The 15,000-nt window shown below is 39.7% G+C and overlaps 2 protein-coding genes and 1 long non-coding RNA gene across 4 annotated transcripts in view; 1 reads left to right on the plus strand and 2 right to left on the minus strand.

Moving 5' to 3' along the window:
- Positions 1-682: 682 nt before the first annotated feature.
- On the minus strand, positions 683-9,307 carry LOC115224850 (N-alpha-acetyltransferase 38, NatC auxiliary subunit). 2 transcript variants are annotated; one of them, XM_029795795.2, is made up of 4 exons: positions 9,217-9,307; positions 3,882-3,999; positions 2,208-2,274; positions 683-851 (listed from the first exon to the last, which is right to left on the minus strand). In XM_029795795.2, exons 1-4 carry the CDS (start codon positions 9,229-9,231, stop codon positions 734-736), a joined length of 318 nt encoding a protein of 105 aa, XP_029651655.1. In that variant the 5' UTR covers positions 9,232-9,307; the 3' UTR covers positions 683-733. The 2 variants fall into 2 exon arrangements, with proteins under 2 accessions (XP_029651655.1, XP_029651656.1); XM_029795796.2 differs by having other exon boundaries at positions 683-846; positions 2,203-2,274; positions 9,217-9,306.
- Positions 9,308-12,046: 2,739 nt separating this feature from the next.
- The window catches only part of LOC118768032, a 4,037-nt gene continuing 1,083 nt past the window's right edge, over positions 12,047-15,000 (minus strand). The window contains exon 2 of the long non-coding RNA XR_005003956.1: positions 12,047-12,256. This is a non-coding gene — a long non-coding RNA (uncharacterized LOC118768032). The remainder of the gene's footprint in view (positions 12,257-15,000) is intronic.
- The window catches only part of LOC115224849 (cytochrome b5 domain-containing protein 1-like), a 14,719-nt gene continuing 11,834 nt past the window's right edge, over positions 12,116-15,000 (plus strand). The window contains exons 1-2 of the mRNA XM_029795794.2: positions 12,116-12,273; positions 13,792-13,868. Of these exons, the coding sequence (XP_029651654.1) occupies positions 12,144-12,273; positions 13,792-13,868 (207 nt within the window). The 5' untranslated portion in view covers positions 12,116-12,143. The remainder of the gene's footprint in view (positions 12,274-13,791; positions 13,869-15,000) is intronic.

The raw sequence follows: 15,000 nt of genomic DNA on the forward strand, positions 1-15,000 counted from the left end.
ATCTGCCTCAATATATATTTCTTTACTGCCTACAAGGGGTTAAACACAGAGGGGACAAACAAGGACAGACAAATGGATTAAGTCGATTACATCGACCCCAGTGCATAACTGGTACTTAATTTATCTTAATTTACTTAATTAAAAGGCGGCGAGCTGGCAGAAACGTTAGCACGTTGGGCGAAATGCTTAGCAGTATTTCGTCTGCCGTTACGTTGTGAGTTCAAATTCCGCCGAGGTCGACTTTGCCTTTCATCCTTTCTGGGTCGATAAATTAAGTACCAGTTACGCACTGGGGTCGATGTAATCGACTTAATACCTATGTCCTTGTTTGTCCCCTCTGTGTTTAGCCCCTTGTGGGTAATAAAGAAATAGGTACTTAATTTATCGACCCTGAAAGGATGAAAGGCAAAGTCGACCTCGGTGGAATTTGAACTCAGAACGTAACGGCAGACGAAATACGGCTACGCATTTCGCCCGGCGTGCAAATGGTTCTGCCAGCTCGCTGCCACAATATATTCCTTCCAACCCATGCAAGCATGGAAAAGTGGATGTGAAAACAATGACAATAGTGATGATGGTGATGATGAAGGCCCCTTACTCTCAGAAACATCATAAAACAGAGGAGAAAATAAATAAAAATAAAGACAAACAACAAGTTTATAAAACATACAACAGCGAAAGCAAAAAAAAAAGGTGTTTTATTAATAAATATTATTATTGGAAGGTGTAGGGATCACATGACTTCAGGGGTAAGGGCTTTGCAATCATCAACATGTAAGCTAACAATATGGTGACCGGGAACCATAGCAAGGCCAAGAATTCGGGGCTCTTCTGGTTCTTCAGCATCTGGAAAATTAAAAGGAAAAGAAGTAAATAAACAAATAAACATACGTTGTGTGTGTGTGTGTGTGTGTGTGTGTGTGTGTGGTCTGATCAGTAAGTATCCAAACTGTTGCCATAGTAACGAAGCTAAAGCACACAGAGTGAAGCAAGCCCCTTGGCACAGAGTGACCTTGAACTCTGCTGCGTGCATACTCTCTCTCTCTTTACTCGTTTCAGTCATTTGACTGCGGCCATGCTGGAGCACCGCCTTTAGTCGAGCAACTCGACCCCGGGACTTATTCTTTTGTAAGCCCAGTACTTATTCTATCAGTCTCTTTTGCCGAACCGCTAAGTGACGGGGACGTAAACACACCAGCATCGGTTGTCAAGCAATGCTAGGAGGACAAACAAGACACGCAGACATACATGTATATATATATATATATATACATATATACGACAGGCTTCTTTCAGTTTCCGTCTACCAAATCCACTCACAAGGCTTTGGTCGGCCCGAGGCTATAGTAGGAGACATTTGCCCAAGATGCCACGCAGTGGGACTGAACCCAGAACCATGTGGTTGGTTAGCAAGCTACTCACCACACAGCCACCCCTGCACCTTAGTGCATGTGCACTAAGTTTTAATGTTTTAGCTCATTTCTGCTGTTTACAGCAGTGCTTGGAAGGAAGGTGTGTAGCATGTTTGTCGCATTGACCATAACAGAGAAAGCTGAGCAGAGAATCTGCATCAAATTTTGCCAAAAGCTTGGCGATACCAGCTCAGATGTCTACGCAAAGTTTCCAAAAGGTTTCCATCGTTCTCGACACAATCAAGGAAATCTTGTGCAACTGAAACCCAAGTCGCATTTTGGTCAACTTAATATTGCTAAGAAATAATATTACTGGTCCCTGGCACAGTGGGGAAAAAAAACTGCTGGTACACCACAACTGATAGTTTGAGAAGCACTGGTCTGTGTGACGATGTGTATGTGACTGTGTAGGTGATTATATGTGCATGCGGCGAGCTGGCAGAAACGTTAGCACGCCGGGCGAAATGCGTAGCCGTATTTTGTCTGTCGTTACGTTCTGGGTTCAAATTCCGTCGAGGTCGACTTTGCCTTTCATCCTTTCGGGGTTGATAAATTGAGTACCAGTTACGCACTGGGGTCGATGTAATCGACTTAATCCCTTTGTCTGTCCTTGTTTGTCCCCCTCTATGTTTAGCCCCTTGTGGGTAGTAAAGAAATATATATGTGCATGCGACAAGACGTGTGTGTGTGTGTGTGATTATAGGCGTATATGTTTATGTGGTTATATGATTGTGTGACTGTATGTCTGGGTGTCCATGTGACTACGTTAGGACAGAGTGTTTGAACTCACCAGGGGAATTCAGATATTCTTCACAGGAGCCAAGAATGACATTCCGGTCTCTGTCGGTGCAGAGGAAGATGCCTGCAACACAGGAGAGAGAGAGAGAGCATTGAATGTGGGAGTACATGGAGGAAAGGATAACATGGAGTACTGGAATGCATGGGGAATATGAGAACATGGGTTAGAGTACATACAGAAGATGCCTGCAACACAGGAGAGAGAGAGAGAGAGCATTGAATGTGGGAGTACATGGAGGAAAGGATAACATGGAGTACTGGAATGCATGGGGAATATGAGAACATGGGTTAGAGTACATACAGAAGATGCCTGCAACACAGGAGAGAGAGAGAGAGCATTGAATGTGGGAGTACATGGAGGTTGGTATCAAAATGGTTGAGTGGCAACATAAGCAGGTTGGCAAAGAAGGAGCAGATATACAGGTGTAATGAAAAGTAAAATTACCTGTGAAATCAATTCTTTGAAATACTCAGAACACTTCTTACAAATAGTCGATAGGTTTTGTTCCCTTTTGAAATACAGGTACAACACATTTTGGCCAGCTGAATGGACTGGAGCAATGTGATATAAGGAAGGAAGAAGGGAAGCACTCCGTCGGTTACGACGACGAGGGTTCCGGTTGATCCGAATCAACGGAACAGCCTGCTCGTGAAATTAACGTGTAAGTGGCTGAGCACTCCACAGACACGTGTACCCTTAACGTAGTTCTCGGAGAGATTCAGCGTGACACAGAGAGTGACAAGGCCAGCCCCTTGAAATACAGGTACAACAGAAACAGGAAGTAAGAGTGAGAGAAAGTTGTGGTGAAAGAGTACAGCAGGGATCACCACCATCCCCTGCCGGAGCCTCGTAGAGCTTTTAGGTGTTTTCGCTCAATAAACACTCACAACGCCCAGTCTGGGAATCGAAACTGCGATCCTATGACCGCGAGTCCGCTGCCCTAACCACTGGGCCATTGTGCCTCCACGAATGTGATATAAAGTGTCTTGCTCAAGAACACAATGCACCACCAGGAGTTGAACTCACAACTTTACAAATGTGAGCTGAATATCCTATAACAAACCAAGCTGAGATGGTGTTTCAAAAGCAGAGGAGACCAAGTAAGAACTGGGTTGAAACTGATCGACAAACCATCACCTCAGTTGCTAAGGCAACCGGGTTTAGATAAATGGCTTCTGATGCATTAATATAAACTGTTAGCAAGATAACACGACTCAGCAATGAGTTCAGTTAGGAATTTAGTACAGAGGTAGGTATCCATCAAGGAGAGGTGGTGGGGTGTCAATTCTCAGCCCCTGTACCCCACCACACATATACACACACTCTGCTTCCTGTTTTTTATAGTTTTTCCATGCCATAACAGAAGAGTTCATGGCTGGTCGTCTACAGGAAAATTTACATGATGATGAATTTGTCAAAGAATTAGAGAAGGAATTCCAGATGTGGAAGCAAAGCCTGGCCTCCAGGGGTCATAAAGTAAACCTAACAAAGACAGAAGTTTTAGTTTGGCAACAAAGAAGACAGAACTCTGCTGTCGTTACTCCCATTACCACCACGTTATGCTACCCTTCCACACACACACAAACACTACCACCATAGCCACAGCTCACTAGTATCCAGCCACCACCACCAAAGTATCTTGCTGCGACAACCATAAAAGAGCCTCTCACCTATCAGTGTTCGTCCATCGCTCATTTTAATCTTCATGTTTTTATTCAGCCATCTCTGTAACTTCCTTCGTCCATCTATCACAGAAGATTCATCACATGATTCTCCACATTCACCATCCTGAAAAACATCAACATCATCATCATAATAATAATTATAATTACTGTTATAAAAATCGTTAGCACTCTGGGAAACGGGCTTAATGGCATTTCATTCATCTTTATGTTCCAAGTTCAAATTCCGCCAAGGCCAACTTTGAGAAAAATCAATCATCAAAAAAGAGTATGGAAAGGTTCCAGGGCTCCAACAATTACTGGTACTACTGCTACCTTTTTCATCGACCACAACTGCTTAATTTCCCAAGCTAACCTGTCATATCTCTCAACTTTTCTTCTATTATTATTATTACTAAGCAGTAGTTTTATTTTTATAGCGTGCTTTCACTTCACTACCGAGCGCAGCTCTGTGTGCCTTGGGTATGTGCTGTGATTTGTTGTGATGCTCTGATGGTTATGTATGGAAAGTGTTCTGCGTAGGATGTGTGCAGTGCCTAGTAGTGCAATTTCTGTATGTTATATGTGTTTGTAAGTCCTGGTGTTTTTGTTATGTATTTGTCTGAATATTTTTTTATCATGCCTAATGCACCTACTATGATAGGGATTGTTTCTGTTTTTAGATTCCACATTCTGGTTACCTCTATTTCCAGGTCTTTGTATTTTGAGAGTTTCTCCATTTCTTTTAGAGACACGTTGTCATCTGCCGGTATTGATACATCAATTAGAAAGCATTTTTTTTCTTCATGATCTCTGACAACTATATCTGGTCTGTTGGCCTTAATTTATTATTATTATTATTATTATTATCATCATTGTCATTTACTTTTAATCTGCATGTGTGATGCAATCACCTGCCGGGGCACACCCAGCACCCTAGGGCAAGTGAAGGTTAAGAGTTGTTGAAATATAGCTGAAAGCTTGGGGAGGGGAAGTAGAGAAATATCTCCATGTAATACAAACACAAACATTTACATTAATAGGGTTTTTCTAAGGATGTGGGCAGTACTTGTTAGCACAATCTTTTGGATTTCCTTGAGACATGGTTTTCCAGGGATATTGTCTAGGTGTTTCTGACATCCCTTTTTTATCATACCTAGGGCACCTACAATAACAGGAACAGTTTTTGTTTTAAGATTCCACATCCTCTGTATTTCGATTTCCAGGTCCTTATATTTACTAAGTTTGTCAAATTCCTTGACAGATACATTTTTATCAGTGGGGACGCTTACTTCTATTAGTCTGCAGGTATTTTCTTCCCTGTCTTTAACAATTATGTCTGGTCGATTAGCCTTGATCGTTCTGTCAGTGTTGACTGGAAAATCCCAGAGGATGGTGACATCTTTACCTTCAACAACTGGCTGAGGATGGTGTTCATACCAGTTAGCAGGAGTGTCGGATTTGTAGTGTTTACATATCTTCCAATGTATATACTGTCCTACCCTATCGTGGCGATTTTTGTATTCGTTTGGTGTCAGCACAGGACATCCCGAAACGAGATGGTCTTGTTTCGTCAAATGTGTCACAGAATCTGCATTTAGGGTCAGTACCGTTTCGGAGAACGCTAGCCTGGTAATTTCTGGTAAACAAGCTTTGATCTTGTGCTGCCATTATGAAGCCTTCAGTCTCTGCTTTCAATCCAGAACTCTTCAGCCACTGATGGGTTGTTGCTTGGTCTACATCAGCATTTTGGCTTCGGAGAATGTATTGTCCATGCAGGGGCTTCTGGCTCCACCGCCTCTCAATTTGATTCTGCCCATTCTTTTTTGCAGTCTGCCTGATTCGCTTTGCTTGCTTGGTAGCAGTGGTTTCTGGCTCTTCACCTGATTCAAGGTTAATGCCTAGTTCCTTTCGAACTTATAAGCTTCCTTGACAATAGAATGCAGCTTTTTGCTGCTTTCGTGTTCACACACAAGTCGCAGCATCCAGTCTTTTGTACTAGATAGGTACCTGTTCATTCCTACAGTAGAGGTCTTATAGCACAGCTCCAATTGCATCATTCCTCTCCCCCCGCTGCTTCTAGGTAGGTACAAGCGGTCTACATCTGCCTTAGGGTGGTGCATGCTCCTGGATGTCAGTAACTTTCTTGTCTTCCTGTCCAAGCGTTGGAGTTCCATAAGGTTCCAGTTAATGATGTTAAAACTGTACTGGACTACTGGAAGTGCCAGGGTGTTAATGGCCTCAATGCAATTTTTGGAGTTGAGTTCAGTCTTCAGTACAAGCCTTATTCTCCTATAGTACCCTTTTATTTTTTCCTTCATATTAGCATGATGTATACCATCTCCTTCGTTGATTCCTAGGTATTTGTAACTTTCTTGTGGGTCAAGTTCCTTGATGGTAGTGTCAATATCTAATTTAACAGCAGCTGTTTGCCTGAGCTTGCCTCTTACAAAAGTTGCTTTAGCACACTTATCAAGGCCAAAATCCATTCCGATATCATTGCTAAACTCTTTAACAGTTGTTAGCAGCCCTTCTAGCTCTTGGTCATTCTTGGCAAACAGCTTTAGATCGTCCATATAAAAAAGGTGGTTTATTAACTTGCTAAAAACTTTGTACCCATATCTGGCACTATCCAATTCGTTTGAGAGTGGGATCAGTGCCATGCAAAAAAGTAATGGAGAGAGGGAGTCACCTTGAAAGATGCCTCGTTTGATGTTGATGCTGTTGGACTGGCTCATCCCATTACTATGGCTTAGAAAGAGACGTGTGTTCCACATGGTCATGCTATTCTCTAAGAATTTTGAGACGACAGGGGAGATCTTGTATATCTCAAGGGCCTTGAGTATCCATTTATGTGGGACACTGTCATACGCTTTCCTGTAGTCTATCCATGCCATACTCAGGTTTTTGTTTTTGCTCCGGCAATTCTCTACAATCATTCTGTTTATGAGCAATTGGTCTTTGCACCCATAAGAGTTTCTTATGAGCAATTGGTCTTTGGTTTATGAGCAATTGGTCTTTGCACCCATAAGAGTTTCTTATGAGCAATTGGTCTTTGCATTATTATTATTATTATTATTATGATTATTATATTATTATTATTATTATTATTAGGGCAATGAGCTGGCAGACTTGTTAGCATGCCAGGCAAAACACTTAGCAGCATTTAATCCATCGTCACATTCCCAGTTCAAATTCCACTACTTGTTGCTCATACAAAAGAATTTTTGGAATACGGTCATCTTTCATTTGAAAAATATCCCATCTGCCCATCTGCAGTATGTTTTTGATACTGGAGATATCATGTTTTTCTAAGATTTTGACACCTGATATCTTATCTTGCCATTTTCTGCTGCAGATCCAGTGCAGACAACACATGTGCAAGGAGGCTTCAAGTTTCTGTAGTGGAGAGTCCATGCTTCTGCCCAATACAAAATTGTTACTCAGAACACAACATCTGTATACACTTACTGACCCTGAGTGTGTAAGCAAATGAAAGAAAAGGGCACTTGACACATTTAGTAAGAGTTGTATTTCTCTAATCAGTAATCTAAAACCTGAAAGAGACAAATTTCTGTTAGGCGCCTGCAAAACTTTAAGTTGCATGGAGCCGAATCAAACTGTTTTGAATAATATAAACGTGTGTGTGTATGTGTTACATTTTATATATTCCTCTTATTTCAAGTATATTTTCTGTCTATATTTGTAGTATGTTCAGGGCAGACCATTTTAAATGTATTATTGCACTGTTCAAATACTTTGATGAGTATTTATATATGAAAGAGGCTTGAATTACATCCTGGTATATCAGAAATTTGGGAAAATAATAAAGTTTTGCCAGCCCCTAATAGATACTTGTCTCTTTCAGGTTTTAGATTACTGAATGGAGAAATACAACTCTTACTAAATGTGTTAAGCACCCTTTTCTTTCATTTGGCCACTCACACATGTGGCATGTAGCTTGGTGGTTAAGGTACTCAGCTGACGATCGTAAGGTTGTGAGTTCAATTCCTGATGATGCATTTTATTTCACATTGCTCCAGTCCACTCAGCAGGTAAAAATGAGTTGTACCTGTATTTCAAAGGGCCAGCCTTGTCACACTGTATGTCACGCTAAATCTTCCTGAGAACAACATTAAGGGTACACATGTCTATGGAGTACTCAGCCACTTGCACATTAATTTCACAAGCAGGCTGTTCCATTGATCGGATCAACTGGAATCCTCATTGGTTCCAACAGAGTGCTAGTGTGTGTGTGTATATATATATATATATATATATATATATACACATACACGTGGAGGTGCAATGGCCCAGTAGTTAGGGCAGCGGACTCGTGGTCGTAGGATCGCGGTTTTGATTCCCAGACTGGGCGTTGTGAGTGTTTATTGAGCGAAAACACCTAAAAGCTCTACGAGGCTCCGGCAGGGGATGGTGATCCCTACTGTACTCTTTCACCACTCTTTCTCTCTTTCTTCTGCTGGCCTGCTCGCTTAGCCAGCGGGGTAGCGTCGTTCAAAGGCAAAAACAATGCGAACGCATTGTGACCAGCGATGTGTAACAACATCTGATGGTTTGGTCGGTCATCATCACATACATATACACACACACACATATAAGAGGGATGACCACTAGGTGGACATCCAATATGCTAAATGTAGACCCTATATGGTCTGACCACTATGTAATATAATTCTGCCGAGGTCGACTTTGCCTTTCATCGTTTCGGGGTCGATAAATCAAGTACTGGAGTCGATCTAATCGACTGGCCCCCTCCCCAAAAATTTCGTGCCTTGCGCCAAGAGTAGAAAAGAATAATTCACACACCTCGTCAAAACGTCTGAAGAAAATACAGTCAAAGTGTGTTAACTATCTGGCCAGCCCCAACCCCACCATATTTTCTTTTACATCAAATTCCGACATATTAATTTACACAATATGAAATGTATTGGTAAGAAATTTTATTTAAAAATATCCAGTTTTCATTAAGTTATGGGGAAATAATTCCAGGTGTGGATAATCCGAAAACATTTTCGCGGCAAGTTCCAATATAACTCAAATCTACACTATCTAAATTCTGTGGACAATTTCATTTGCAAATATATGCATTTCTCAGAAAGTTATAAAGAAACAAAGACAACAGGGTGATCATAGACTTGGACTTTTGCGCCCGTTCTTCCATCGTAAATTCATTCATACAGAAATATATAAATATATTAGAGGAAATATATGTGTGTGTATGAAGTACATACAGACTGCGCCAAATATATGAAGTACATATATATATAATATAGCAAAGAGGTAGAAAAATAGAGAAATAATGTAAAATCCAAGAAATATTTACCAAGACTTCTCCCATGTTGGATTTATCAACTGAATACGAAACTAATTACGTCAACAAATAGCGTTGAAATAATAAATATCAATTGAGATAACACGTTTATTATGTTAAAGAAAATTTGTGATAAATATGTATTTTTTAGTTATATTTATAAATTGGTTTTATTGTATAGTGTTGATAAAACCTGAGATACGGAACTATGTAACACTGCGTAGCTAGGTAACTAAATCCTGTGTTTTTCATCTTTCCGTTTAATTCTGTTATTCTGTCCCAGATCAACCCCGACGCTGGCAGAACTATCATCAAAGACATTCCAACCATGGCCACTCCATTCATCTCATTGTCATTATATGTAGATCTACATTATTCAATATAAGCCTGTCTTTTTTTGTCTTTTTAAAGACGGTTGTGTCATGTAACGAAAGTTTGACTCCTATTTCTAGCAATTTGTACGACCACGTAGAGACTCCCCTCGTATTGACAATGTTATGAAGGTTCAATTCTTGGATGAAGCTAGTTCACTTCTTAGAGATTAATATTTTTTTGAGAAACGTCGGAATATTTCTCAATCTTATAAATATGGCGGGGTTTTTTAGAAGTAAAAGATTGACTGAAGGGAGATTGATTGACTGTTAATTGACTAATTGATTGAAAGAGAGAGGGGGTGATACGGAGATAGATGGGTGGCAAGATAGATGGATAGGCAAACTGGCTGAAACGTTAGCCGAGGTCGACTTTGCCTTTCATCATTTCGGGGTCGATTAAATAAGTACCAGTTACGCACTGGGTTCGATATAATCGACTTAATACCTATGTCTGTCCATGTTTGTCTCCTCTATGTTTAGCCCCTTGTGGGTAGTAAAGAAATAGGTATTTCATCTGTCGCTACGTTCTGAGTTCAAATTCCGCCGAGGTCGACTTTGCCTTTCATCCTTTCGGGGTCGATTAAATAAGTACCAGTTACGCACAGGGTTCGATATAATCGACTTAATCCGTTGTCTGTCCTTGTTTGTCCTCTCTGTGTTTAGTCCCATGTGGGCAATAAAGAAATAAGATAGATGGATAGACAAACAGACAGATGTCTCGCCTATCAGACTGATATGCTTTTTTTTTAATGAAATCTCTCTATATATAAAAGGCAGTTTGTCTGTGTGTGTTTCTGTGTGTCTGTTAGGTTGTACCCTCACCTTGACCACGGCTTTCAACCGATTCTGATGAAACTTGACACACACATAGCCCAATGTCATAATTCAAAACTAACGCAGCGAAAATTTTGAAAAGTTCCCCCAGTTCTGAAAAAAATTGATAAATTCGACATGGGGTCGAGAATCAGAAACACAAACCACAGACTGTCTAGGGGACGCAACTCGACCTTTTTAACTAAAAAAAAAATTTACCATCATTTTTTTTCCATTTTTTGGCTATAACTCTCTAAAAATGCTTTATAGTTATTTCCCTTACAAACCCGAGCAACGCCGGGCGATACTGCTAATTATTTAATAAACCAGAAAACATCGAATGCAAAACTGCAGTTCAGCAGGGGTTTCCAACCTTATTTTGCAGTGAACTCCCTGAGAGATATTTTATCGGCTATGGACTCCATATACTCTTTTACTTGTTTCAGTCATTTGACTGCGGCCATGCTGGAGCACGGCCTTTAATCGAGCAAATCGACCCCGGGACTTATTCTTTTGTAAACCCAATACTTATTCTATCGGTCTCTTTTGCCGAACCGCTAAGTAACGGGGACATAAACACACCAGCATCGGTTGTCAAGCAATGCTAGGGGAACAAACACAGACACACGCATATATATATATATATACACACAAACAGACACACGCATATATATATATATACACACACAAGACGGGCTTCTTTTAGTTTCCGTCTACCAAATCCACTCAGAAGGCTCTGGTCGGCCCGAGGATATAGTAGAAGACACTTGCCCTAGGTGCCACGCAGTGGGACTGAACCCGGAACCATGTGGTTGGTAAACAAGCTACTTACCACAGAGCCACTCCTGCACCTATATATATGCACGTGTAAATTTTTGAAATAAAATATTTGTTTGTAGGTTAGTAAAAACCAACACTAAAACATTTTGTTGTATTCATAATATAAATTCCAAATACAAATCTTGAAAAGTTCGATAAATACAGGTACCTCTTTCTAGTAAACAAAATTTATATATGGACCCATAAATTAGAATTTTTTACTCGTGGACCCCCAATCCTTAAAGCTTCTGTGGACCCCTGGGTGTCCACACGGACCCTGGTTGGGAACCCCTGAGTTAGAGGCCAGAAAAAAAATCGCGTAATTACCTCCCCTTGACTGCATTTCGTTTTTGAAGAAGCTTCTAGATGCACACTAGCTTGCTAGAAATAGCAGCCAAATCTCTTTAAAATCCTTTTTTTGTATGATTTCTCTGTTGGTCTTGACGATGACCATCATCTTAAGAACACGAATGTACGTGAAACTTGACCACTCAGCTGAACTTTTGGTTAAACTGTGTTAACGGAGTAAAAATCAACCACACAAAATTTGAGTTTTTTTATTTTTACACAGATCTCAAAAAAATAAATCATTGAAATTTTACGCCCAGCATTTTTTTTTTCTTTTTTCACAGTTTGTAATTAATAAAAAAAAATTACATTTTTAATGATCAAAAATTAATTTCTGGCATTTAAAATACGAAACATCGTTGGTTGATAATGTTTATTATATTAGCTTTGTACGGCAATAACGTTGTCAATGACAACGGCGTGGGGTTGTTTTTGTTTTTTAAACTGGATGTAGAATTGCTGAGAATAATTTTTTGTGAGGAAGAAGAGGAGAGAGAGAGATCGATTCGCCAAATTCAGGATCAATTTTTGTTCCTTGAATATTTTGCTTCGCAAATCTTTTAACACTTTCTCCCGGTTCTCAGAATGGTATCCCTCCCAAAAATTCGATATTTCACTCGGAAAGAGATTTCTCACCACAATATGCCAGACGATCTTTGGGTCTCGTTCATGGGAAGAGTCTACGATTTGACTGACCTCTGTAATAGGGAGAAAGGTCCGTAGATATTTCATTAAATATATTTGGATATATATGTACGTTATACTTGTATATATTTATGTGAGCACACACACACACACAACACACATACATATATAGACACACATATATATACACACTCACACATGTACATATATACATTATATATATATAACAATTGGAGAGACTACTGTGTGGATTCTTTGTATGCTAAAAATAGACGTCAAACTGTCTTACCACGAAATTTGTGTTCTCAAATTAGCAAGATGCTAGATGTTTACGAACTAGACAAATGAAAAGAAATAAATGTAGCACTTAATTCCATATATATATATACATACACATGTACAGACAGACAAACAGGCAGACAGACAGACAGGTAGGTAGGTAGGTAGGTTGGTAGAAAGTTAGAGAGAGAGAGAGAGAGATACTAACGTAGCTAAAGTGAGTGCCATCCAGAGCGGCCTTTCTTTTTGCCGCTCCCAAGCACCACAAAAAACACAGAGAATCAAATAATAGCAGATTTACATTGTAATCCTACCGACATACTATAATAGTATATGTGTGTGCGTGTGTGTATACATATATATATATATATATAGAGAGAGAGAGAGAGAGAGAGAGAGAGAGATGGGCAAAGACCCTTCACCGGACGAAATACTGAGCAGTATTTCGCCCAGCATGCTAATGTTTCTGCCAGCTTGCCGCTTTGAATATCTGAAATCTCAAACCACTTTTGGTCTTTCCAAATACTCACACCATCAAGATATCTTGTACATATGTTTCCCATTGCATGTGTTGCATTGTTGCTCTTACAAAATTCTCAAAGCAAGCAGTACCAAATAAGTGCCTCGCTAAAGTTCTTGTCTTCCATGGGCCATCAGATAGAGCACACACACACACACACACGCACACGCACACGCACACACACACACACACACACACACTGCATATGTCCCTATCATTAGCTTTATGCTGATTGCAAAGACACCTTTTAATTAGTGAATTTGGTAGGTGGAAACTGTCATATATATACACATAAGTATTTGTGTTTGTCCCCCAACCGCCAATTAGCATGTGTTGGTTTGTTTACGTCCCCATGATTTAGTAGTTCAGCAAAAAGGAAACTGCTAGAATAAGTACCGGACTTAACAAAATCTAAGTACAGGGGTCACTTTAGAAAATTACTATTTGTAAATCTCACAACAAGAGATATTCAGAAACTGACCCCTGGAGTTAAGATTATTTGCCAACATAACATAACAGTCCTGGTTTAGAACAAATGTTGCTGGGGCTAAATTACAGCAACATTCGTCCTAAACCAGGACTGCCATGTTACGTTGGCAAATAATCTTTACTCCAGGGTCAGTCTGTTTGGCTAAAAACCTTCAAGGTGGTGCTCCAGCATGGCCACAATCCTATGAACAAAGCAAGGTGAAGATAAAAGATAAAAACTGAATAGAACAGTGTTAACCAAAAAGAAATCCTTATTCAAACGTGGACTTGATGCTTCCTTCTGTGTTTGTCTCTCTTTAGGAAACGTACTTCTGAAGCCAATCCTTGATGTCGGTGGTACGGATATCTCCCATTGGTTCGACAAGGTTAATCGTGACGTGAGTTCAGTCTTTAACCATCTTTGACACTCTTACATTTTACATATCACCACAGGTACAACATCGATTTTCCAGAGTCTTTGGTTCAGAACCATTCCCGGGTGAAATGCGTAGCCGATTTCGTCTGTCGTTACGTTCTGAGTTCAAATTCTGCCGAGGTCGACTTTGCCTTTCATCCTTTTGGGGTTGATGAATAAAGTACCAGCTTCCCACTGGGGTCGATATAATCGACTTAATCCCTTGTCTGTCCATGTTTGTCCCCTCTATGTTTAGCCCCTTGTGGGCAATAAAGAAATATATTTTTCTGAACCACTGGAGTTGTCGTGTTGGTGAAAATTAAACAAATATTAGATTTACTTAAATAATTAAATGAAATACGGGTTGCTGTGCATTGGGTATTTACTATACTGTACATCCAAGGTAGTAGTCTGTTCATGGTACCAGTAAACTAGTCTGGATGGTCGTGGTTTTTACTTGAGTATTAATGCAGATTATAAAAGGTTCCAGACCATCGATGTCCTCAAAGTCAAGTGTAATTGTACTTGTATTTATGTAAATACAGAACTAGTGTGTGTGTTTAGGTAATGTGTATATATAATATATTTATTTGAATATACAACTAACATATATCTTTATATATAAAAGTGAAGTTGTGTGTCTGTCTCCTACGATTTAGATTCCTAACTACTCCCACATTTTGCGGTGCAGTTTAACCAAAACCGGGTATCTCATAGTCGTGATTCATATCGAGCCCTTCTGGGTATCAGCGCGCGTCTATGATGAGTCTACGATTTAAAAAAAAATATACCATCATTTTTTTCCATTTTAATGTGTTTTTTTCGCTATCATATAAGGGAAGTAACTCTCTAAAAATGTCTACGATGAGTCAACAATTTAAAAAAAAATTTACCATCATTTTTTTTCCATTTTTAATGCGTTTTTTTGCTATTTTTTGGCTATAACTCTCTAAAAATGCTTATATAGTTATTTCCCTTACAAACCCGAGCAACGCAGGGCGATACTGCTAGTATATATATATATATTGCTTTTCGCCATGATAGATCGCTAGCCACTACACATTCTTTATTTTCTCTCCTTGTCTCTTTCTGTGTTCCTTTCTGTTGAAGAGCGT

This window comes from Octopus sinensis, linkage group LG26 (assembly GCF_006345805.1).
Source record: "Octopus sinensis linkage group LG26, ASM634580v1, whole genome shotgun sequence".
In the NCBI taxonomy this organism is placed as follows: Eukaryota; Metazoa; Mollusca; class Cephalopoda; order Octopoda; family Octopodidae; genus Octopus; species Octopus sinensis.

Bases quoted from the DNA above. Each gene is read 5' to 3' on its own strand.
- LOC115224850 (XM_029795795.2), bottom strand. The intron at 2,275-3,881 runs GTGAGAGGCTCT...CCTGTGTTGCAG, and splicing joins CGATGGACGAACACTGATAG to GCATCTTCCTCTGCACCGAC. The intron at 852-2,207 runs CCCTGGTGAGTT...TCCTTTTAATTT, and splicing joins TGTGAAGAATATCTGAATTC to TCCAGATGCTGAAGAACCAG.